This window comes from Calliopsis andreniformis, chromosome 4, assembly GCF_051401765.1.
Source record: "Calliopsis andreniformis isolate RMS-2024a chromosome 4, iyCalAndr_principal, whole genome shotgun sequence".
NCBI classification, from domain to species: domain Eukaryota; kingdom Metazoa; phylum Arthropoda; class Insecta; order Hymenoptera; family Andrenidae; genus Calliopsis; species Calliopsis andreniformis.
Window position 1 is genome coordinate 6,498,724 of NC_135065.1, and position 23,892 is coordinate 6,522,615.

At 39.2% G+C, this 23,892-nt stretch overlaps 1 protein-coding gene across 4 annotated transcripts in view; it reads right to left on the reverse strand.

The window, feature by feature from the left end:
- S6kl (ribosomal protein S6 kinase like) overlaps positions 1 to 23,892 on the reverse strand; it is a 64,819-nt gene that overhangs the window by 679 nt on the left and 40,248 nt on the right. For all 4 annotated transcript variants that reach the window (XM_076376464.1, XM_076376465.1, XM_076376463.1 and 1 more), the window contains exon 9: positions 415 to 636. In XM_076376464.1, the coding sequence (XP_076232579.1) occupies positions 415 to 636 (222 nt within the window). The remainder of the gene's footprint in view (positions 1 to 414; positions 637 to 23,892) is intronic.

A 23,892-nucleotide genomic window follows, 5' to 3' on the forward strand; every position in this document is an offset into this window, starting at 1 on the left:
TATTTCACTTCTTAAAATTATTTTTACATTTTATTTCACTCGTCTTTATCAAGATACATCAAACTATTATGGAATAAATAATTTTATAATATTTTATCTTCCACTTTTCCTACTACATATCTTGGGCAACCACTTTTTCTATCTCCATATTTTCGAAAATATTTACGTGAAAATATATTGTAATCAATTTAAATTTAATATAATTTTATTGAAGTACTCAAAATAATATTTATGCATCCATACTTGACAGAAATTGTTTGCCATTATTTCTATAAATAAACAAGTAAAATACCCATTCAGTTACTAATTCAAAAAAATTCATCTAATTTTCTAAAACTAGCATGTAAATGATTCAACACTGATGACTCAAAGACGATACATAAAATGTAACTTTCTAGAAAAGGGGATGTTTACCTTTTTCATCACGTAGCCTTCGACGTCACAACCCAGGTAGAAAGCAATTCTCTGCAGGCCCAAAATCGATTTGAGCCTCAGGCTAGGGTCTGGTTGCAACAACCTTGTCAGTAAGTCCTCAGCAGCCGAAGAAATCTGCACGTCTGCAGGCAGAGTTCCAGGGGGTGCGTAATCCATTCTTCTGTTTCCTGGCAGGAGATCGCTGGACACACCTGCTGGGTACTGTAACAAAACAAATATTGTGCTTTTTAATTTTAATAGTGGAAAATAGAAGTGAGGTAAATGTCCCAATAGCTGGCCATATCCATGTACTTAATAATCCATATGCTAGACCATATACCTAAACACCAACCTTCATTTTGTTCAATTTTAGACTTAAATTCTAATGCATTAGATAAATTAATTAAAAATAAAAACTAGTGTCATAAAATAGTATCTTTAATTTCTGGAAGCTCGTAATTAAAGTATCATGACATAGTTTTAGGTTGCTTGTTTACTAGGATATTTGAAATTTTAAGCGTTTAGGTATTAGGACATTTATCTTAGTTTTATATTACATAAGAAGCATAAAGTTGAGAGTAGAAAATTATATAAAAAATAGTAGAAAATAATTTCAATTATCTCTACAGTATCTCTACAGAAACTAGCTTATACCAAAAAGGTACTCTAATATAGTAAAATACTCTTAAAATAGTTTCCTACTTTACATACAGTAGAGGAGAAATTTTCCCCTTTTAATGCTTTAAAATTTTCTTAACTATAATTACTGTGAAAGATAATACCTTTAATTGAGACTTGAAATTATTTTCTAATAATCCTCGCAAGAGGTGCTAAGAGACATAAAATGGGAATGCACGCGTATTGATACTCGATATGAATAGTCATCAGAGACGAGAATGGGGATTGAGTCAAGGTTCCAACGATCTCTTGGATCGATTACAGTAATTTTATATCTTCGATTAAATTATCTGGCCAGGATGCTTAAACGTCACTCATCGGTGAATCAACCGATCGTAATTGTTAATTGTGTTCTGTGGCAGTTGAATTCTTAGAAGTTCACACTATCAGATTGAACATTTGACAACTGGCTGACTGCCAGAGGCGTTAATCTACTGAATTATTCTAGTGATTTGTTTCTGAACTCTGCAATTCTTTTTCCTGGAAAGTGCACAAGCTTCTAGCTCTTAAATCTTTGTAAATTCTTTTTAATTCTAAAAGTTATTGATTTGTGAAATTTTTAAGAAATTTGAAAGCTAAGATAAATAGTCACATTATGAAATCATTATTTAGTTTACTATACATTTTATTGATATTTGAAACTACTAATAATACAATTATATCTAAATATAGGCTCGTAATTATTTTTATATAATCTTCAAAAAATTGTTTATAGTTGTTACTGTTTATTTAACTAACTTTCTTACTGTATTTCTCTATAACAATTGTGACAATATTTTTCTTCCAAATGGGGTAATCTGGTCTCTTTCAGTCACTAAAATTCACAGATTAACACTAGGAGTGCCAGAGGGGTAAAAAATACCCTTAAGCTTATTCTTTACATGTATTTTATTTTCTCAAAATATTATATATTTTATCCATTAACGTAGAACAAAAACTAAGGCAATGTATAAATAAATATCATTTCTCTAATTCATGAACTTTTTCAGAACACTGTAATTCTGAAGTTGATATAGGGTTGACTTCGGTAATTCTAGTGTTAAAGATAAGTGCCACAGACATAATGCTATAACTATTAAAACAGCATGAGGAAATTTAAAAAAATTCGGTTCTGAAGGTTTCAAGGCTCAAAATGTATCGCAGTTCATCGACCAATTAACAATCTGCACCTGTCCCATATGTGTTCAAGCTCAAGGGCTCGCGAGTCGCTTCCTTCGCCGACGCGCGCCGCGGCGTCCATAAATATTTGTTTTTACGAGTGGAAGGTCGGTAGACTAGAGAAGCTATTACCGATGTGGATTCTAGAGTCCGTCTAGGTGGTCGTAGTCCACCGCTCGCCGCTCTCCAGGTACGTGCAGGTACACAGGTAAGGGTCAACGGCCACTCACGACCCTCAACCTATTCGCTCGTTCGTATCCCCGAGGCGTGTGTGCCGCGACCTCACACGCGATCGTTTCTCCTGACACACGGATTTCTTTGTCCTCCCCTTCTATCGAACGTGATCTACTGCCTGCTCTTCCTATCTGATCGATCATTTTTTCTTTATACGGTCGATCCTTTCAGAAGCGATACTGAACGTCAGGTTCTGTGAACTTTTCTATTGCGCCATTCGAGTGCTTAACTTTCAGTGATGAATTTTTTGGGGAATTTAAGGATTATTCTGAGGAACTATATCTGTATAAATTATTATGATAGTGGTGTAAGTCCAACATTTTTTCTAAAATTTATATTTTATTTTTCTTGTGATTTGGCTCATTTTCAACTAACAAAATAACTTTCTTTTAATTTTGGAGTTACTTTCGTAATAACCAGCACGTTTATATATAGGGTGTCAGCTGAAGCAGACCACCTGAATATTTCCTCTGTTTTTAATGATTCTAAAATTGTTCGTGGCATAATTTGTGTGGTTTCGAAGAGGGAATATGATGAAAGAATAATCTTTAGTGTAGTATCATGGTTTTTACTTCTTTAGATTTTTTATTTTAGATTCTCACGTAGGAGTAAATTAAAGAAATTGTTGATAGTGAATTCTAGAAATTCCAATCAACACAGAACGCTCAGAATATCAATTCTGAATCCCTCACGCCACGATTACTTATATTTTCTTAGAAAACATATGGTTAGCAGAAACTCCATCAATTCCAGCCTGCCAAATCGTTGTTTACAAGCGGGAATGGAGAAAGGTAGAGCGCAAAGCAGGCATAAGATTACGCATCACGGCAAACGAGATATTCCAATTCGATCTTGCCAGGAACCTTGACCAAGAATAACGGTACAGAATGATCATTATTATGTAGATTGTAGATAGACGTGTTCTAAAATGGCTAATCTGCTAAGAAGGTAGAATGCTGTCAGTCAATCTTATATTTTTCAAGATATTCAAATTGTATTTCTGTGGTAGAAATTGTTGCTATACATTTTGCTCTAGATTTTAGTTTGAAGTATTATGAAAAGCTGCAAAGATTGCACAATTGAATATACATATATAATGAGTTCTATGTATTCTACAATGCAACAAAGTGGCAACAGCAAGTGAGTCAGATTTCAGAATCGTTTATAGATTGCATGCATAATAAGACACTCTTATAGATATTTATATGTAAGCTAATACTTCAATGCATTTAGTCGAGAAAATAGGTGAATTAGAATATTTTTCATGTAATTAGGTACAAGATACAAAATGACAGTATATTTCTGCGGCTGCGAGGCCAAATTACCTAAGTCACATATTTGTGTTTTCGAGATATTGGCGTTTAAAATTTTCAATTGCAATAATGTCTTATGCACTCGTGTCTTTTTAAATCCTCATTTTTAAGTGAAAAATACTTTTATAGAAGAAAAATTTGTTCGCTTTACAGTCCCAAGTTCATATCTGAAGTTTGATCATTTAACCCTGTAACACCCTGTACATATAAATTCCATTTTTAGCAGCATTTTCAAGAACATAAATCTACAATAAAAACCCTACAATCTAGTAATTACAGGACCCTCAAATACAATATTCATTATGTATGCACAAATGATCCTACAACTCGTTAACACATTCCTCGTTCAAGTCCTTCTCAAACCACAATACTTCTCGCCATCACAGGTTCTACCTAAGCAATCCACGAAACGCCATCGCCATCCCGTTAACAAATCCCTAACCAAACAAGGTGACTTCAACCACCGAGCGTTTAAACCAACACCATCCGCGGCAGGAAAATTCGCGAAGTACAGAGAAGTTCCTGCGGTTCCTCAAAGTAAATAAAGAAAATCTCGAAGCGGTCGTCACTTCCGCGAAGTGGCGCGTCTTCGCGGCCACTTCGAGGCGTCAGTCTTCGTCTTCCTCGAAGGTATCTCGAGACGCGAAAAATTCCCGCGGCCATTGAACCTAGACGACGCTTCTCGAAACGACTTTCTCCCCCTCCCCTCGGTCTACGAAAACGCGAAAAAGAAACGACTCGGCTACCTGTCCAGGACGATACGTCGAACACGAACGTGCCGCCACGTGAGCTCGCTAGGCCACCGTCTAATTGCTGGGCAAACCGAAGCCGCGGTTGAACACAGTGGATACGTTCGTTAGCACCGTGCCTCTTTTTGATCTTTTGCATTCGCTAAAGAGCCAAAGGCAAGGCTCCTGCCTCGACGCTCAATGTCGCTTCTGCTTTGAACGCGACCGTGGACGATCCTGAGGAGCTCTCTGCTTGCGTATATGGAAAGTAAATGTGAGCATATCGTATGTGACGCTGAAGCTCGGTTCCAACGGAGTTTACGGTGACTTTTATGGGAAGGCACTGCGACTGTTTCGTGGGGGTAATTGATTAGAGAGGCTGTTGCTTGGGTATTTGGGATCGTTTAGCGAGGCTGTCTACTTGGAGGGGAATTTAGGAATTTTGGAATTAATTAAAGACTGTGGCGCTGGAGTTGATGGAGGGTTTGGTGTTGTTTACGTTTGGGTGAGGAGGGGTGGGGAAGGTCTTGGAGGGGATTTAGTTGAATGTTTGTTGTTGGTTGGAGATAGTGAAGGTATTTAATTAAAATTGTTAAGGGAGATTTTATAACTATGGATTTAAAGTGAAATGATGTAAGAGTGTCATATTTTCGAAATATTTGTCTTTGTTTGGTAATGAATTCAGATAGTCTACAAGGTATAGTTTGAATTTTTAATATGAGAAGATGGGATTGACAGAACCTCTTTCTCAAAAAATGAGAATATAAAAAAAGACGAGGTTAAAATATCTCTGAAATGTACTATATGATTTAAACTATTCTATTTTACATATATCCAACAGATTTTTAAATTTTTAGAGCATCATTGGAGCTCTTAGAAATTAAAATATAAATAGTTAGAAGCTGCAAGATAATACAAATTTCTAATCTTTTTATAATTTAGTTAGAATATTTTTCTAAATTATTTCTAATTCTAATTCATCAATTTTTCTCCCAATGAGTTCAATATTTCAAACAAGACCCTTGATCTTTCCGTACGAAACGTGGCATTAAAAAGTATAACATCCCATCTGCATAGTGTCTCTTAATAACACTCTAATTACCTCGCAAACCCAATTACAGAATAATATCAAAAGAATCCACGCATCGTGATTCACCTTACATTTTAATTAATACCATGACGTAATAGCTTCTTTTCCTAGGAATAGGTAACGTTGCAGCTAGATAATATTTTTTGATAAAACTCTGATTACCTTGAATTCACAATTACTAAATAATATTCAGAGAATCGTGCGTCTTGATGTCCATTAAAATTGTAATCTTCCTGTTAAATAATTAATATCGTGAGCTAACAGGTTCTTTTGGCTAAATTATGTTTAATTCCTCATTATATAAGTCTGCTCATAGAAAAGTAACGTCAATGCGAATACGAGGGAAACCGTTGGCACGAAAATACGAAACCATTACGATTGCAGACATACGACACGTGCTCAGTCTATCTTCGGGTTTCCTCTTCGTTTCGTGACATCCGCTCGTCGCGTATTCGATGCATCGTTGCGCATCGCGTTATGTGCGCAGGTACGAGACAAGTGCTTGTTGCAATGAATCGGCGACATCGATTCACATTTAATTGCCTCGGCGATGCTGGTCACGAGAAAGGGCGAAATTGAACGAACTATACAGTTGTTTATGAGTGGCTGACCATGGCGAGATATTCTACTTAACAATAGGAAATCATCTCTGATGTAGAAAATGAAGCTGTGAAACTAATTTAGAAGCTTGAATATGATATTACGTGCAATGTAAAGGTAGAATCTCTGTGAAAAATATTTGTGGGGAACTTGGTATTGTATTTAAAAAGAAATTTTAATATTTAAAATTATAACATATGTGTACAAAAAATAAATACACTAGTATTTTAATTCTTAGGAAAGGTATTATAGAGAGTTTTTATTTTGCTTAAAATAATAAGTAAAAATATTATTAACACTGCTTTTACTTTTTTTGCCATGGTATCATACTTTAAGAAGTAATATACCTTAAGTTCTCGCTAATATTTTAAAACTACGAATTATCATAGAACAGATTATCTTCTTTGATTCTTTAAGAATCAAGAACAAAAGGACAATAATGAATAAGAACAACTATTGTGGGAAGACCTTATAATCTTAATTTTAATATAACTTACTAATTTTCTTCGTAATTAAATTAGTAATTTTCAATTACTGTTAAAGGTATCGGTACTATGTAGATACAGATCAAGACCTTGATATCCCGTATTTCTACCCTCTGTTTTACCATATACTCATAAAAGAAGTGAGCACACTTCCTAATCAAATATAAAATCTCAGGAGAGCCTATAATTTAGTTCCACATATTTCCCCTCGATGACTACGATAATTATAAAAAAATGGACACGAACACCTCCATTAAGAGCAGTACACTCACGAGATGTTTATCCCTCATAAATCAGCTCTCTTAATTTGTGAAAATTCTCACGAGAAATGGAAGTCGTTCTGTGAAAATCCACCCCTTTTCCTTCCACTTGCTGCACAGGCAGCCGAGTGGAAAACTTGAAGGGCTTCGGTAAGAACAACGCGCGATCCTGCTCGTGACGGCGACCATAAACGCAGGGAATCTCGTTCCGCAGGGATCAGTATCAGGGCTAACGAACGAACTGGGTTTGTATGCACAGGAAGCGACGCATTAGACTTGTATGCACCAGTCCAGAAATCGTGCGTTTCCTTCGTTCTGTGCAAATTTTCCCACAATTGTTTGGAAGCGGTCGAGGAGGAACAGAGATGTAAGAAGTTAGCATTTTTTGACCTTTATTTATTATTTTAACGCGTGTACCTGATTGTCGTAGAATTTTCAAGAAAGACAAATATTTAAAGAACAATATTTGGTAATATATTTTTTATTTATGGAATGCTGTATTTTTATAAATACAGATGGAGAAATAGATCCTTAGTAGAAATTTAGTCTAGCTTCTCTCCTGTTCATTTTGGAATGTTATTTGTAAAAGAACTTTCTACTTTTCTGCACTATTAGATTTTCCATAAATGCATTAATATCCACTTATCAATTTCCAAATGAATTAGAGAAGGGTTTATCTAATTGAGACAGAAAATGTAATTTTACAGGAATTAAAATGATCTCATGTTAATTATTATGTAGAGTGACTATATAATTATATATTACATTTTTACTTGAATATTTAGAAAAGATATACACAGTAATTTTTCTTCCTTTCTTTTCAAGTAGAATTTATTAGTCTTGTACCGTATAATTATGAAACCTACTTCGTTGTCTGTGTCTGGCAGGAATATTCTACTTAGTCACAGCAACTATGTAATACCGTGCGTTTCTTACATGACAGAATTGTATCGCAAGAACTTTTCCTAATCTTAATAGTAATTAGCCACAGCTCTCACACATATTTATTTTCTTTGTTTCCAAGTAGAATTTATGGTTCTTGTACTCTAGAATTACGAAATCTATTTCATTGTCTGTGTCTGAGAGGAATATTCTCCTTAGCCCCAGCAACTCTGTAATACTGTGTGTTTCTTGTATGACAAAAATGTATTCCAAAAACGCTTCCTAATCATAACAGTAATTAACTACACTTCTCACCCATATTTATTTTCTTTATTTCCAAGTAGAGTTTATCGCTCTTGTACTCTAAAATTATGAAATCTACTTCACTGTCTGTGTCTGACAGGGATATTCTACTTAAACCCAGCAACTCTGCAGTACATGCATGACAAAAATGTATTGCTAAAACGCTTCCTAATCATAATAATAATTAACTACAACTCTCATCCACATATATATACTTTACACGACCACAGTACCACCCCAATTTTCCTAGCAACAAACAAATCACCACAATATACCAAAATCGTCTCACAAAACCTAATATTTTACACTCCATTCAATCACCGACATAAAGGGGGGTAACAAACACCCAAGAGAAACTTGGCAATCTATCCCGACACGCGATAAAGCTTGCAAATGAACATCGAAAACCGGTTCCGATCGAACGATGTCAAGAACGTACACAATTTTATCTCTCGATTAATGCGAAAACTCGACAATCGAAGAAAGAAGCCAACAAATTAACGCGTCAGGAACGAGAACCACGACGACAGAACACGCATCGCGGCTGGATTCGTGGCCTGGAACCAGCGTGGTGGTTTCCTACGCGCGTCGCTCGTAATTTTGATATCGTTTACGGGAAGAGGAATTCGTGTATCGCCGCGAGAGATAAAGGGGAGCGCTGGCAACGATCGATATTACGGTGCACAGACTCGTTTCTTGCGAGGTGCATCGACCAGGGGGCCGGTTCTATTCCTGGCGCGATGACGATGTTCTCACGACAGAAACTGCAAATAGAAGCTGGTGATTACGAATCCATCATCGGCATCAGCGCCTGGAGCTGGAGTCCTTGTCAGGAATTCCTGCGCGCGGGATTACTCTCGGTCAAAGGATAAAAGAACACTGCGAGGCGGCCTATGATGAATGTTTATGGGGAGTGCAGAGAGATTGTAAGGTAAATGGCTCGCAACAGAAAAATCCAGGTACCGATACTTGAATTGCATTCCAGTAGCTGGATATTCTAATTTATATCTTTTTTTATTCTGAAGGTGTTGGTTTTTTAGGTACACGAGAATTTAAACTCAAAGTTAAAGAAAATTGTTATCTGAAAATTACAGACTTCCACCCTCTTTTTGCTTGTACTCGTAAAGTGCTTATCCAGTCACAAAGGATTCTAGTTCAGTCACAATAAAAATATATTAAATATTATAAAACAAACAACGACCATCAAAAGAATCTTCAACTCCTCAACACTTGTCTATCACTGAAATATTCTTTCCATCAGTCTAACCTGCCATAAATAGAAGCCTCAGGAAACCCAATCATAAAATTTCTCAACTTTGGTCCTCTTCAAGGCTCCACTCGACACCCATAAGGAGTATCGAGCAGAACAAAAGCCAGGATTCTACATAAACGTCGCTGAAGGGGCACTAGACGGAGGACGAGGATACCAGAAAGAGACCGATGAAAAACGAGGAAACAGAAGCCTGGAGGAGGATGGGGACAAAAAGCGTGGAAAGAGGAAGAAGGACCGGTCGCGTAGTTAGCACATGGCAGACATTAACTTCCCATTAACCGTCGGCCATTAAAGGAACCTGGAGGAGGCTGGTGCACTGGCGCCAGGAGTAATCGGCATCGAGCGCTAGGCGCCTCATGCGACTCTTCAAGGCTATTTATAAACCAGCCCCGATGCTGCAGGCGGACGCAGCACGAATAAACCCGCGATAAAATACCCTTTCGGCGACGTTCGCCGATAAAGGGCACGCAATTGTCGGTTTCTTCTCCTGGACAGGCAATAGAGTCGTCCTTGACTATCGACAAGCGTTGTTTGAGGGAGACTGATACCTCTGAGAGAGCTCAGAAGCTGATGAGAGTGAGAATAGTGATAAGACTCGAAAATTGCACTCTGCAAGGCGTGGTGATTAGTCGAAGCTGTATTAGTAATAGGTACCCTGAAGCTGATTTTCTAAAGAGAGTCAATAGTTTAGGGCTATCAGTCTTCTTTCCCTAACTACGAAATATATTTAAATATTTATAATATAGCTAATATCTCATTTCTATGAGATATATACCTAATTACTATCACACTAATTTCACGTTAAAAATATTTAATAAGAACCTACTTTAATCGAAGGTTTATAGACGCTACATCCTCGTCTGAAACCTGGCTATTACTAGTTAAGACCTAAGCACCACTCAGCAAGTGATTAGAAAACCGTACCCCAATCAATTGGTACTCATTTCCTTTCGACGTCAAAAAGGAAAGATCGCCAGAAATAATTGCATAATTCAGTTTCCACAAAAAGGAAAGCTCAGAATCCCTCCCCATGGGACGTGCGCTCGGATACCAGTCCAGCAAGGACGAGTCTGCGCGCCTCTTCTTCAGGTCCATCGGGCTATTTATAGATCCTAAATATTAGCTAAGACGAGGTTGTGTTAGTGGACTGGTACTCGTTACATTTCTTCTTGGATCGGTACCGCGAACCTGAGGCCGCAACTCTCAACCGCCGTCTTCGTTTTTCCGATGTAATTACCACGCAGTTTCTTCGGTTTCTTCCTCTGGTACAAAGAGGCTCGAGAGCCTCGACGTACTATTTATAGATCTTAGATCGTTATCCGCGGGTACGTGAGTCCTGGTATCGCGTGTGAATGTTGGCCACCAACGAGCAACTCAGGGGAATATCACCGTTTTCTGCGGGTTGATTGCTACGTGCACCGTGTCCCCTTCTCCTTGACTTATCGATCCTCGTCGAAATTACTGTCCAGGCCTCGCGGACGCGCTTGCATCTCTGAGGACGTGATCGAAGCTGACGCGATTAGAGGCTGGGAGGAAGCGTCTGCGAAGGTCAGTGACAATGCTAGGCAAGATACGATGCTGTTGATGCTACAGAGAATTTTCTTTGAGAAATGGTACATGATTCGGCATATCTACATGCAGGAAAAATTAAACTATAGTAGGACCTTCATTGGTAGGCTTGAGATCAAGGTAGATACTAAAGTGTTCTTTTAATGGATGATGATTAATTCTTTCTCTTTTTCGAGGAGTATGTGCTAAGAAAATCAAGAAGAGACAGGTAATATACTTTTTTGTATCATTATATTCTTCTTTATTAAACAGCTAAGTAGCTAAATCACCTAAATACTTTTGATAGAGGTAGTGAGGAGTTTTGAAGAAAACTGAGGTTCCCCAAATGCAAACCACAGCAAAAAATGGGTTAAACTATAGTTTCATCTAGAAAGGAAACTATACGAATCAAAACAAGTGAGAAACCCTCAGCCCAAGTCCCATATCTCAATCTAAAGAATCCCGAAACACCAGTTTGAAAATTGCCCCAGAAACAGGCCCAAAAGGAAACCAAACGAGCCAGAGGTGGAGATTGAAGAAGAGACCAAGGTTCATCGACCGTCTAAACAAATCGCCTCGACAGAAACACGGGCTAGACCAACAATCCTGAAGATCTGTAAGGCAGAATCTCATCATCAAACAGATATCATCACGTTCCAGGGTAAACGAGGCGTGTACCGCGGCCGACGTTACAATCCCGCGAACCAGCACGCGAGCCAGCGAACGCAAACACACTCGGGCCCAGGTAATGCCCAAGATCTATAAATAGACCTGTCGAGGGTGCAGGAGGCATCTCGAAGGGGAGGTGCACGCGAGGAGGTGTCTTTCCCTCCCGAGAGCGTGGATATAAAAAGAGAAGGATCGACTGGTTCAGCTCGGATGCCTTCCATAGGCGCCAGAGCACTGCCTGGCCACAGTTTTTTGGTAGAAACACGATCTACGCTGGCCCATGAACAGCTTCATCCCGTGTCATTAGGGAACAAACGCCAACAATTTTCTTCGGGATCATTTGGACAATTCGAAGAATCCATGTATTGCAGAGACACTCTAGATATTTCCTGAGTCATGGGTTGTCGAAGACAAACATAATTGCAGTGACACGAGAATGCCTCGCTGTTGCTGGTCTCTCTGAAGTTTTCTCTGCTGAAGATAGCATCTTCGACTTTTGCTTTTATTTACAATGTCATTGTGATACTAGGCAGTGCTATTATCCATTTTGTTCAACTTTCAATAGACGCTGAAGATGACACACTTGTAGATATTATTATGTACGATTATCTGACAAACTTGATCTGATGTCTTCTTGGCTGGATACCCTTGCAACTATGTGAAGGATTATTAGAGTCATGACACATCTCAAGATAAGACAATCCTGATTCACGAAGCAAGCATCAGAAATAGAAGGAAATACAAGACTTCCCTAATGAACACTGTTAGCTTCAGTTTTAGAAGAAACCTGACTCTACCTTGTACTTAGAAGTTGCTACAAGATAAATTAGATACTGAAGAAAGCACTGTACAAAAAAGTCTCTACTCGTAGGTGTCTATCTACCACAATAAACTATCCTGGAAAATTCGTTTATCCATTGTTCTCAAAAAACCATCAGCCAGCATGGTGACTCGTCCTGCGCCACTGGATCAGAGCCTCTCCGCAGTGGATACAGGTAGGCTAGCTTCTGTTCGCTCGGCCTCCAAAAAGGAAGTAGCGTAACGAGATGGCGTTCCCGACATCCCACAGAGATGCACCAGCCGCGCATCTTTGATGCGCTCCAGTATCGCGGGATTGGTAACTACCGACGATTTTTATCTGTGCAAGGGGGAACAGGGGACGAAGAAAGAAGGAAAGAGCCGAGGGAGATCTGGTTCACCTTGCGAAGGTTTTCTGCGTCCTGTAACGCCTGTGCTAATCCTGGAATCGCGAGCTACCCCTCGGACAATTGTTCTGTCAGCGCCTCTAGTCTGATCCTCGTGAACAGAAGCTTGCCTTCTGTGACTGGCTCGGCTGATCAAGATAAAATGCATGATTATATTTAGAGAGAGCAGAAGTTACTATTAATGAAGATTTATTGTGTAGATATTTTCTTGTTTCGTGTTAATCTTCAGATTAAAACCAGCTCTAAACATCGCCATGGATAACAATTACATGAACGATCGAGTTACAAGAGATTCTGTACCCTTCGAGAGCACTTCCGCCGTAGACATGGGAAAAAGTATAATTTATGAAACTGGCAGTAACATCTGTCGAGAATGATTTACACAGGTGGAAACCTGATGAGATGATAGGCTGGCCATATGGTGCTGCAGGCGGCAGTTCGCTCTTTGAGTTATGAAGTATAGATTTCAAGCCCCAACTCTTGCGATCAGAATAACTCTCAGGCTTCTCAAGACCATTAATTAGAACTTCACCCTCAAATGACATAAGAAACTGAAACGAAAACTTCTCGAGGCTTCATGCGTTAAATCTTCACTCCCCTGATAAGTTTATCAAAGAAGATAATCGCTGAAGAAGAGACTTTACTGACTGGAACCACACCGTGAACAAGTTCTCCATGATTGTTTCGAGAATCCCCTCGAAGTCTACGCGAGAAAATAAGCAGCATGGCGAGTACATTGTTCGCGAGGAACGTTCCCCAGGCGCCAGTAATCGCGAGGGGGATTTTTTCCAGCGGACTTGCCTCCCGCAGAGAGACGGGAGCAGCGATTAAGGCAAGACGAAGCTGGTTTACCTTGCGAAGGTTCCCTTGCGTTCTGAAGACGCTACCCGCGACAGTCGTTCTGTTGACTATCAAGCAGAAGCTATCTTGGTTGCTTTTTGTCTGAAACAAGGGAATTCGAGCGCTTCATACTAACAAAGATAAAATTTGTCTTACATTTGACGAGGCTTATTCACTGACGATTAGAAAGAATAAACGTTCCTTTCACATTTTTTTATGAGAAATGTATGGGGCTGAACAGTTTGACATTTTAATAGCAAAAGACACTAAAGTAAAATATGTTCAGTTTACTAGGAGTGGGAATTTTAAATAAACTTTATTTAATAAGTGGTCACAGTATTAGGCTAAAACGAAATATAGCCAGGACATATAGTTCACAATACAAATTCATAGAAATTGGTGCCCAGAACTAGATATCCCAAGAAAATAGATGACACATCGTTCTGATATAATAGACTATCAGGAACATTAATAATAAAGACACTCTAAATCCACTATCCTCAGTCTTAGCACATCTCCTCGAAGGACAAAACAGTAATGATTACCCTAGGATCGACTCCTCCTCTTTCAGTTTCAATACTCCTCCCCAACGAAAAGGAGCACATCCTTATCGCCAATCTTCAAGCCATTACACTGATATTAGAAACCAATTAAACCCAGCATGTACCCTTTTACTCCACCCGATCTGACAAGTAATGGCCAGATTAGAGTCTAGCTATCGCGTGAAGGAGCTCCGAAACAAGGGACCAGATAGTCTCGTAAAGTCAGGTTGGAACACAGCGACGCGAGTCTGTAAAAGAAGAATATACGACGGCAATAAAGCTCTCGTTCTCGTGTAACCCGCGAGAATGGCCATTTTGGTTACGTTAATGGCTCGTGGACGAGAGGAGGTGACGATAGTCACGTCAGACACGTTTGCTATCGCGCGTTCTGGGTGCACCTTGAGGCTGCGTCTTCTTTCCGCGAACGTTTTCATTTTGTCCTTCGAATTCTCTTCTTCTCCTTGGAGCTTCTTCGGGTGCCGATCTATTTATATCAACCGATGTATGTATATCGACCGTAAAAACGGTCGAATGGGCTGTAAAAGAGCCGGATAATAGGACGAGGGAAACCTTGCGCTTCTTACTTCGAAATGGCATCAGAAACGACCATTAGCGGTTCGTGGAAACGTGGATGGAGGGAAGGAGAGGACTGTTCGCCAGGCGATAATAGAATCCTCCTGATTGCTCTTGGTAAGTTGTTTGTAACCGTACTTGAATGTCTAGGTCAGCAGATTGAGTGCTGACGTTGTTGATGGTATTGGGAATTGAGTGAGATGATCCTTTGGTGGTTAGAGTCTCTGGGTTTGGTGGAGGGAACTTGAAGAGTTTGAGTGATTTACGATTATAGTAAAACTTTTTATATAAACCTGTTAAAAGACTATACAGGGTGAGTCGCGCCACTGTATCACTTGAAGTTTCTTTAAACTACTTGTTGCATGAAAAAATGTTTCAAACGAAAGTTTTTTGGTCTCGAGGGTATACTGCTCTTTGGTAAGCTTCTCTTGATACCAAACAACTTTCATTTGAAACATTTCACCCTGTATATAAGTGGATCCCATTCTTCACATACAGATTTAAATTTCAAATTCACAAATTTTTGTAAAGGTATTGAACTGTTAGAGAAGAAGGTACATAAAGCTGACAAATTTAACATAAGTAAATTAAACCTCTCCACTTTTTATTAAGTTCTAGAAACTATAAAAAAAACACTTTCAATTTCTCTGAAGTCTACTTACAACAATTGCTACTTGTTAGTTATACCAAAAAGTTACTAAATTAGAAATATTTTGTAATAAATGCTAAATTAGAAAGTCTCAGTACCTAAACAATTAGTTTAAAGAACATCCATCGAATTACGTGGTCATTAACACCTGAAGATGTTCCCATCCCTTCCAGTTGATGGATTAGAGCCATTGAAGATGGTGATCTAAGATCTACAAGGCTGGAGCCAGACTCGAAGCTTAATCTACATAGAGAATCTCGCGGAGTAGCACCGTATTTTTTAGAGGGCCGACAGCAACGCAAGAGCTGGCGGACCAGTATATATCATGGGCCATTGGACAGCTAGAAATTATGTACTGCTGGTTTAAGAGTTCGTCCCTCTCGGGTGAGTAGAATAGCGCCCATGGGGCCCGAAAACTCATTAATCGCGAAGAGGCTGTTCTGGTGAAGTAAAACGAAAAAATACTATCTCAATGGAAAGAATTTAGGAATTAAGCAGAGCTCAGCTACATTCATAATATTAGACAGGAACAATCAGGTGATATTCAAAACAGATGGTGTTGTAGGGTGAGACTAAGAGCTACATGAGTTCTATACAATTTATTAACCCTTTTGAATAAGAACTCGTTACTGTGTACCTTTTCATCCTTTCAAACTGACCATTATAATATTAATACAAAAAACACACACTAAAAAGAATATATAGGACAAGGCTCCAAAAATAAAGAAATACTCTAACTCAAAAGGCCTGCTACCATTTCTCTCATTAAAATAAATTAAAACGAAGAACACCTACACTTCAATGATCACTAAAACAGTATCTTTAAATGGAACTGCTTAAACTGCTTCAACAAAAAGACTCAACATCCACAAAAGATTCGAAACATTGGCCAGATATCTCAAGACCCAAATGAACTGAGATAAAATCACTGGGACATTTCTTCTGTTTCTATCCAATAGATAAGAAAGCAGTGGATGCATAAAACTCCCAATCCTGTTCCAAGCACTAGATCTCGAAGAGCCACGGGCATGGAGAGACGCGAAGTTATTCAATAATGGACAGAATGATCCGTGAAAAGGTTGGTGAACCTGGTGAACGCAGCAGAACCTCGAAGGCCGAAGTCTCGGAGCTCTCGCGTCCCTTAGCGACCGGTCGTTGGTTGCCCATCGCCTTCAGGCGCCACGGAGGGTGACTCTTTTTCTTCCTCTTCCTTTACTCCTCTCTTCTTCTCCCTGCATCCCTCTGCCCTTCGCCCAGCGACCATACGATCCCCTTCCTTCGCGTTCGCCGTCCTGGCAGCAGCCCGTATACGGGGATTCGCCTCCGATACGCTCGCTAAACGACGCCGAGCAAGAAGCTAAACCTGCTCTTCACCGATGCGCCTCTTCCTCTTTTTTCCCCCATCGTCCAGCTCGCTTTTCTCTTTACTTTTCACCCTCCACCGCCTTCCCTACCTCTTCCACGCGCGCCTTCTCGGTCTTAGGACACGGGGACGTCGAAGGAAGGATTATTTCAGAGAGTAGACTAGACTTATTAGTGATTGCAGGCGGCGAGGCTTGGTATTTTCTTGTGGAATCGTAAGGAGGGATTTTTGGGACTAGGAGGGGGGATTTTGGGCTACTGAGGGTGGGGTTTCGAGGAGTATAAGTGTTATATAGAATAATATATAGAATTATATAGTTGAAGTGTATGTCTAATGGAGGCACTGAGATAAATACAAAGACAGAAGAAAAGTGTATCGTAGATCTGTTTTGTGGATGTTTTAATAATTAGAGACATGGGCTTAGTTATTCGATTTCTGTTATTTGGGAAGTAAAATATTGAGAGGGAGATAAGGAATCGAAATCTGAGGTTATTCTATATTTTTATTAAACCTATCTACCTTTTCTAAGGCAAGAGGTAATAGTAATATACTAAGATTATTGGTTATCTGTTTTTTTACAGAGGATTCGTAGACGTGTTGTTTCAGAAAATAATTGAAATCCTAATACAGAAGCTACAATTAGCAATCGCGTGATTCACCGAGAAAAAACGGCTTCCGATTGCGTGACGTTGCTGCAGGTCAGCGTCGGGACACCGACCAACTGACCAAAATGTCCGATTTTACTTTCCACGCTTATGTCATTTCCCGTGCGTGTACCAGATCTCTCTGCAACACTCGTGAGCAACCAAAGAGTCAGTTCTATGACAGCAAGGCTTCGAAATAGCTAACGTGAACACTGCACCATTTTAGTACTTTATTTATCAATATTTAATCCAAAGCATTTTAAATACTTTGAATATTATAAGTCAACGACATTATTTCAATAATTAAAATAATACTATAGTAGCTTCTTTTCAAAGGTGCATTAATACATTTATGAAAAACCTAAAGCTACAAGGAAAAGATCTCATTATATGTATGTATAATTTTTGACTTCATAGTATTTGCACTTTTCAGCCAAATAATAAATACTGACACATATTACATTAAAAAAGAAAGAAGAAAATAATTTATAGCTTGTTAACTGCGTAACTGTGCACTTGGTAACTGCTTCAATGCACTCCTAAAGATATCAAATTAGAAAAAAATTAATTAATACCCCAGTTTTCATCATTTACGACCATCAACTAAATACTGAATACTATGGTATATTAATTTTCAACGAGAGAAAGTAGGATTTCAGCACTAAAGTTAAAATTGCATCGATGCAATTCCATTGATTCCCCATATCTTCCGTGCCCCATTAGCTCGCCACTCTAGGCGATTCCCTCCGTTGGCAGCATTTAAACGTAACAAAGGTACGACGCTGCTTGAAAATCGACAGGGCAGAAAGTAGGAGACGTGGAAGAAGGAAAAGGAGGAGCCGAACACGAGAAAGGAATGAGATATCGTGACACGTCGTGCGAGCAGCTAATTTAGTGGCTGGCGCCAGGTTCCTCGTCTGCGAGAGCACCCGTTAATCCTACGGCGGCTGATTTTTATTCCTGTGTCTCTGTCGATAGGCAACGCGCTGGCACACCCAGTTGCGATTCCTGCGATGTACACGCTGGACTTGCTCCTTCCGCGCGCTGGGGAACGTTCTTCGTAGATTCAGGTCGATTCGACGAGATGAGAGAAGATCCTTGAGTATCTTAACGCACAGCTAACTGGACACGCCTCGTTTTGTTTCGATAGGTACGTATACAAGGTGATCAGTTTATCTAAAAACCCTTCGAGTGTTGGCAGGCGTTTATTATGAAGGCTGTTAGCATTGCAAGTGTTGCCAACAATCTTTAGAAGATTTCCAGTTAAACTGATCATCATATACACCCTCAAAAGCATTAGGACACTGCATGTGTAACATGACTATTTTCAACTTCTTGCTTCACTTTGACTGTGCAATATAAACTGTCAATGTTAAGTCACATTTTTTAGAAATTTTGGATGTGAATTATTTTATTACTTAACCCTTTGCAATCATATTTAATACAGAAGATCTATAAGTAAAAAACACAAATACTTAAATAAATAAATCACATACTCCTCCCATTTTCCCTGAACACTATAAATCACCCTAAAATCGACATCAAGCCGCCAACAATCGCGTCTACAAAACAACGACTGCGAGTCCTTGCGCTGGCCATCGCCAATGGCCGCCAGAAGCCAGTTCCTCGCGAGTCAACGCTCCGATCCGCGCACCTGGAGGGATCCTGTGGATCGGTTGAATCTTCCGTGTTTGCTCTCGATCGGATTCAGGCCACTGATGTTGCGCCAGGTTATATTTAGATCCTGAGGATCGTCGGTGGAAAAGCGAAGAACGGCTGAGAGAACGAACGAGGCGTAGCGACATATGCGACGCAATAACGCGCAAGGCGTAGCACACGCGAAAATCTGAACGGTCACTTAGGAATCGGTAATTAGCCAGGTGAGGATTTAATGGAGCGTGGCCGATCTTTAACGGTAGATCTGCTGCTCGCTGATCTAAGAGAGAAATTAGAGTTGGAGGGGTCTGGGTAAACTGTTGTGGACATGGCAGGATGAGCTGGAAGGAACTGTTGATTGAAATGGGAAATCTGGTAAATTGTGTCTCGTGTTTTGAGATAGGTTGTTATATTGAGGATCATAGAAAGGTGTTCTTTAAGAGGAGCTCCATCAGACCTGGTGTGTATTAGAATGTGCTACTTCAACTACTTTGCTACTTCAATATCTGACTTAAGATATTAAAACTGCGACTGTCATAGCGACATAAGACTCAAAAATAAAAATTTAAATTCTGTGGCAACCCTAGTCTGGACTCTCCAACTCTTTCTTCTTGAATTGTAAACTGGCGAGTGATATTAGTATCGATTTTATAGAGAATGCTATCTGTAGACATTTATGAATAGTCTAGATAGAAGAATATTTGACCCAAGGAGTACCTATAATTTACATATAGATGTGAAATTTGCCTAAACCACTTGATTACCTATAAAAACCCCAATAATAATAAGATACTCACCCCTAAAATAGTGTACTTAATATACAGAAACAAGTCTATTATAATTAAATTATTATTATTAAAAATCCAGAGAAATCGAGTGAAAGAAATTCTGTAAAGCTTCTCTCTGTGATAAGAAGTAATCAGGGTAACGAGACGATCCCATCGGAGGTCCCGAGTTCGTCGTCTCGAAACTTCTTTCACGCGTGTATCACTCTCTCGACACTCTCGGTCGACGCGTTGAATAACGGCGATAAAGGCGAATGCCGCGGGAATATCACGATAATCGCTCGAATGATGGATAATGATCGGGGCGGCTGCCTTTCGCGCCCCTTCCCCCATCGCCATTATTCAATTGAATTCAATGCTACGCCGACCATTACGGAATTGACTTCGAGAACTTTCTTTCGGGCATCCGTCTCGTCGGACAGACGCTACTTCCGTCGACGGTTAGCCCTACGAGAAACGACCTGTAAGCTATGGAAACATTCTGTGGTTGCGAGGCAAAACTACCTATGTCACATTTTCGAAAGAGTTATGGTCTGGATTGACATTTAGAATGCAGAATCTATATTTTCGGAAAGAAAACGGGACATTAAAAGAGCTTTTTCATTTAAGAATAAGGGTTCAAGAAGACACTTGTAGGTAAGACAAAAATAAGTGACTTAGGTCGTTTCGCTTTATCACTATAGAATTGTCATCTGAGATCAATCATCAGAACCATAGACAAAAATCCAAGGAATCAGTTTTTGCGTTTTCTTTGGAGGTTCTAGTGATTTATCTTCGTTCTTTGAATGACAGGAGAAATAAAAATGTTAAGAAACGGAGAAAAATAATCTACACTGATTCTGAGAATCTAGGTACTGCGGAGGTAGTGATTAATTTAGTGATTAAGTTTCCTTTTGATTAAACTCAGTTCTTTTTTTTTAGTGATTTGAGTGGAAAATGACCAAGAATTCTTGAATTTTTTTTTATTTCAACTGAAGGTGGAATAGGTACTCCTTTTTCTTCTCAAGGTAATGATAAATTGCGTAGAAATTTTAATCATACTATGCCATGATTCAAAATTCAAGGAGACACTGTAACAACATGGCCTGCTTAAACTTTCTAAATGCAAAAAAGAGAGCAAGGAAAAATTAATCGATAAGTACAAGGGCAGCTAAAAATCAAGGAAATATACAATTTGCCAGACGCATGAATCAATTTTCCAGAGAATAGAATTAACCCTTTCACAGCCAATAATGCATCAGATGCATTCATTCTGATGCAATACGATAAGTATAATAGTTACAATAAACCTGTCGAAGGCGAGTTCAAATTAAATTACCATCACAATTAATTTACACAAAAACTGATAATTGCCATTAAATGACACAATAAATGTCTCTAAAAAAATTAATTAACATTTGGAAATTGGATGTCATTATTGTCGATGAATTTAAACAATTCGCGTTTAGGTATCGCGCAGTTTTCTCGCCGCTGTGAAAACCACGTGTCTAGTTTCCATTTCAAATTCGCAATCCTCTGCGCGATCAGCGTCACAAGCGCTCGATTTTTATGCGATTCGCAGAATCGGAAGGAAAATATTCCACGTCTATTGTCGGGACTTAGCTTTGATATAAGGATATAATATGGCATACAGAATGTAAATTCTAATGTAAATTCACGTCAGTATTTGTCCCTTTATCGACGTTCTATAGTCGAAATTTGTATCTTAGTAATTACTCAAAGGATTTGAATTAAAGTAAGTTTTCGTAACTAGAGATTAATGAAGAGAAATGTATATTTTTGGGAATAATTCGTAGAAAATACTGTAATGGAGATATTAGAAAATTCATTCGTAAGAAAATCTACTGTAGTTTGGACATAAATATAGTTTGATGTAAAGTGATAATGGAGGCCCCATGGATCTTATAAAGTAGAAAGACCACAATTTTTAGAAATAATATTTCTGGTATTAAACCAAGCTAAAAAAATAATTTAATGTGATATTCCTAGGTTTGTTACTATATTAAACAATTTCCTGTTCAGGAACCTAATATCCATCAGAAAAATCTGATACTAATTAAAGATCAAATACATCTGGAACTTTAGACCTATAACTACCTATATCTCATAAAGGACACATTTCATAGGGTCATATTGGACCCAGAGTCTCTGAAGCAATTTCTCTTAAAAAAACCTGATCACACATTTTCAACTCATTTTTGCTTAAAACATGAACTCGTGCTCAATTCATAACACTTCTATCGCTCTTTGCAGGCTATTGTCAATTTCATCCCTCAAGAGGCGCTTCATCTGCTCTCCATCTCTCTTATCCAGTTATCCAGAAACGAACGTCTTGGTCTCAAACATTTCATCAGACGTGTGACACGCTCAGGTCGTGTTAATTCGCCGTCGGTAGATTTACGTTGGCAAGCGACGACGCAAGGCGTCGTTAATTCCCGTGAGTTGCAGTCGTGTCACGTAGCGCGTCGGTACAAAAGGAAGGAGACGATTCTTTTCTCCCTTTTTCTCCCCTTTTCCGGCCGTGTGCTAGCTCGCGTTGACTACCGACATCGAGATCTCGTCGAGAAACCTCCATCGTGCCTCGCACTTCGCACCCAGACTGCTAAATACGATTCTAAACGCCAGTGGATGCGACGTTTTCCCATATAGCGATATCACGCGGGAATCTTGCCCTTGGAGTGACAGCGTGTAGCCTGACGTTGGTACCAGTGACGTTTTCTGGGTGGAAAGGGTGAAGGGTTGCATGGAGAAACTATGAGATTGCGTAGAAGGATTTTTAGATGCAATGTTTGGGAGTTCAGGAAGAGGAAAGATAGGGGAGGAGTAAGGAATAAAACACAGACTTTTCTACTGTATAATACGAGTCGATTTTGTCATTCTAGTGTCGCAGGCCAAAGGGTGTGGATTGTCCTGGACTGACTGCTTCGAGCTCCACCCTGGACTTCACCCTGGACTCTCATAGCCGCTGGGCAGTCGCCACCCCTTGGACTGCTCTGACCAGTGGACAGAGCTTGACCATCGTCCTTGACCACTGATAAGTTTTGCCCAATTTTTAAGTCAAAAATGAGCTACTGACTATGAGACACATAGGCCCCAAACAGCGCCACACAGTCCAAAATACCTATACATAGTAAGGTCGTCATTCGTTGCGTGACAGTCGAAGAGATAGGACGCTTTGAAGAACTTATTAGCATTAAGGTATTTGAGCGTTGTAATTATAATTTATAATTCTAGTTTTCTAATAAGAGTTACCATCAATATTTAGCGAACAATTAAACATTAAGAAGAAGCTTCTTTATATCTTTGCGTTTCTTTCTTTTTTAGTGGTCAAAGAGACATGGTACAAAAACACCGCATCTTCAGACATAAATCGGCGTCAATGAAGAATAAGTTTATAGATGTAAGAGCATTGTTACAAAATAAATATAAAACCAGATACAACAGAATATTGTATGTGATACAAAAATAAATATATTATTTAAAACATTCGAATATGTTTCTTCTTATTTGAATTAAAGATCTCAAAGTATTTTTTTCTACCCTTAGAGTTCTACCAAGACCATCCCCAGTGGTCAATAACATTCACTTTAATACAAAGATGACTCAAATATTGTATCCTCAATTAATGAGAAGAGCTATCCCCAAGGGTAGGGTCATCAGCCTCGAATGTGTTAATCTGTGGTGATTGTGGTGAACTAACCTCTGTTACCCGGTTTACCTGTGGTGCTCCAAAACAAAAAGGCATAAATACCCTGCACCACTGGCGCGCTCCTCAGTCGCTCCTGAGATTTCGAAGTTTGCGGATCGCTGTGGTCCTCGGTCAGTTCCTGATTTACCCTCCCCTGATCGATGTCGAAGGCCCATGGGACTTTAAGGGTGCGTCAACCTTGATCAGTGATCAGACCATACGCCATGAGGAACATCATCGATCCAGGGGCATCATTAAGTGTCATGGGTTTAACAATGTACAGGTGAGTAAGTTTAAATCTTCTATGTTCAA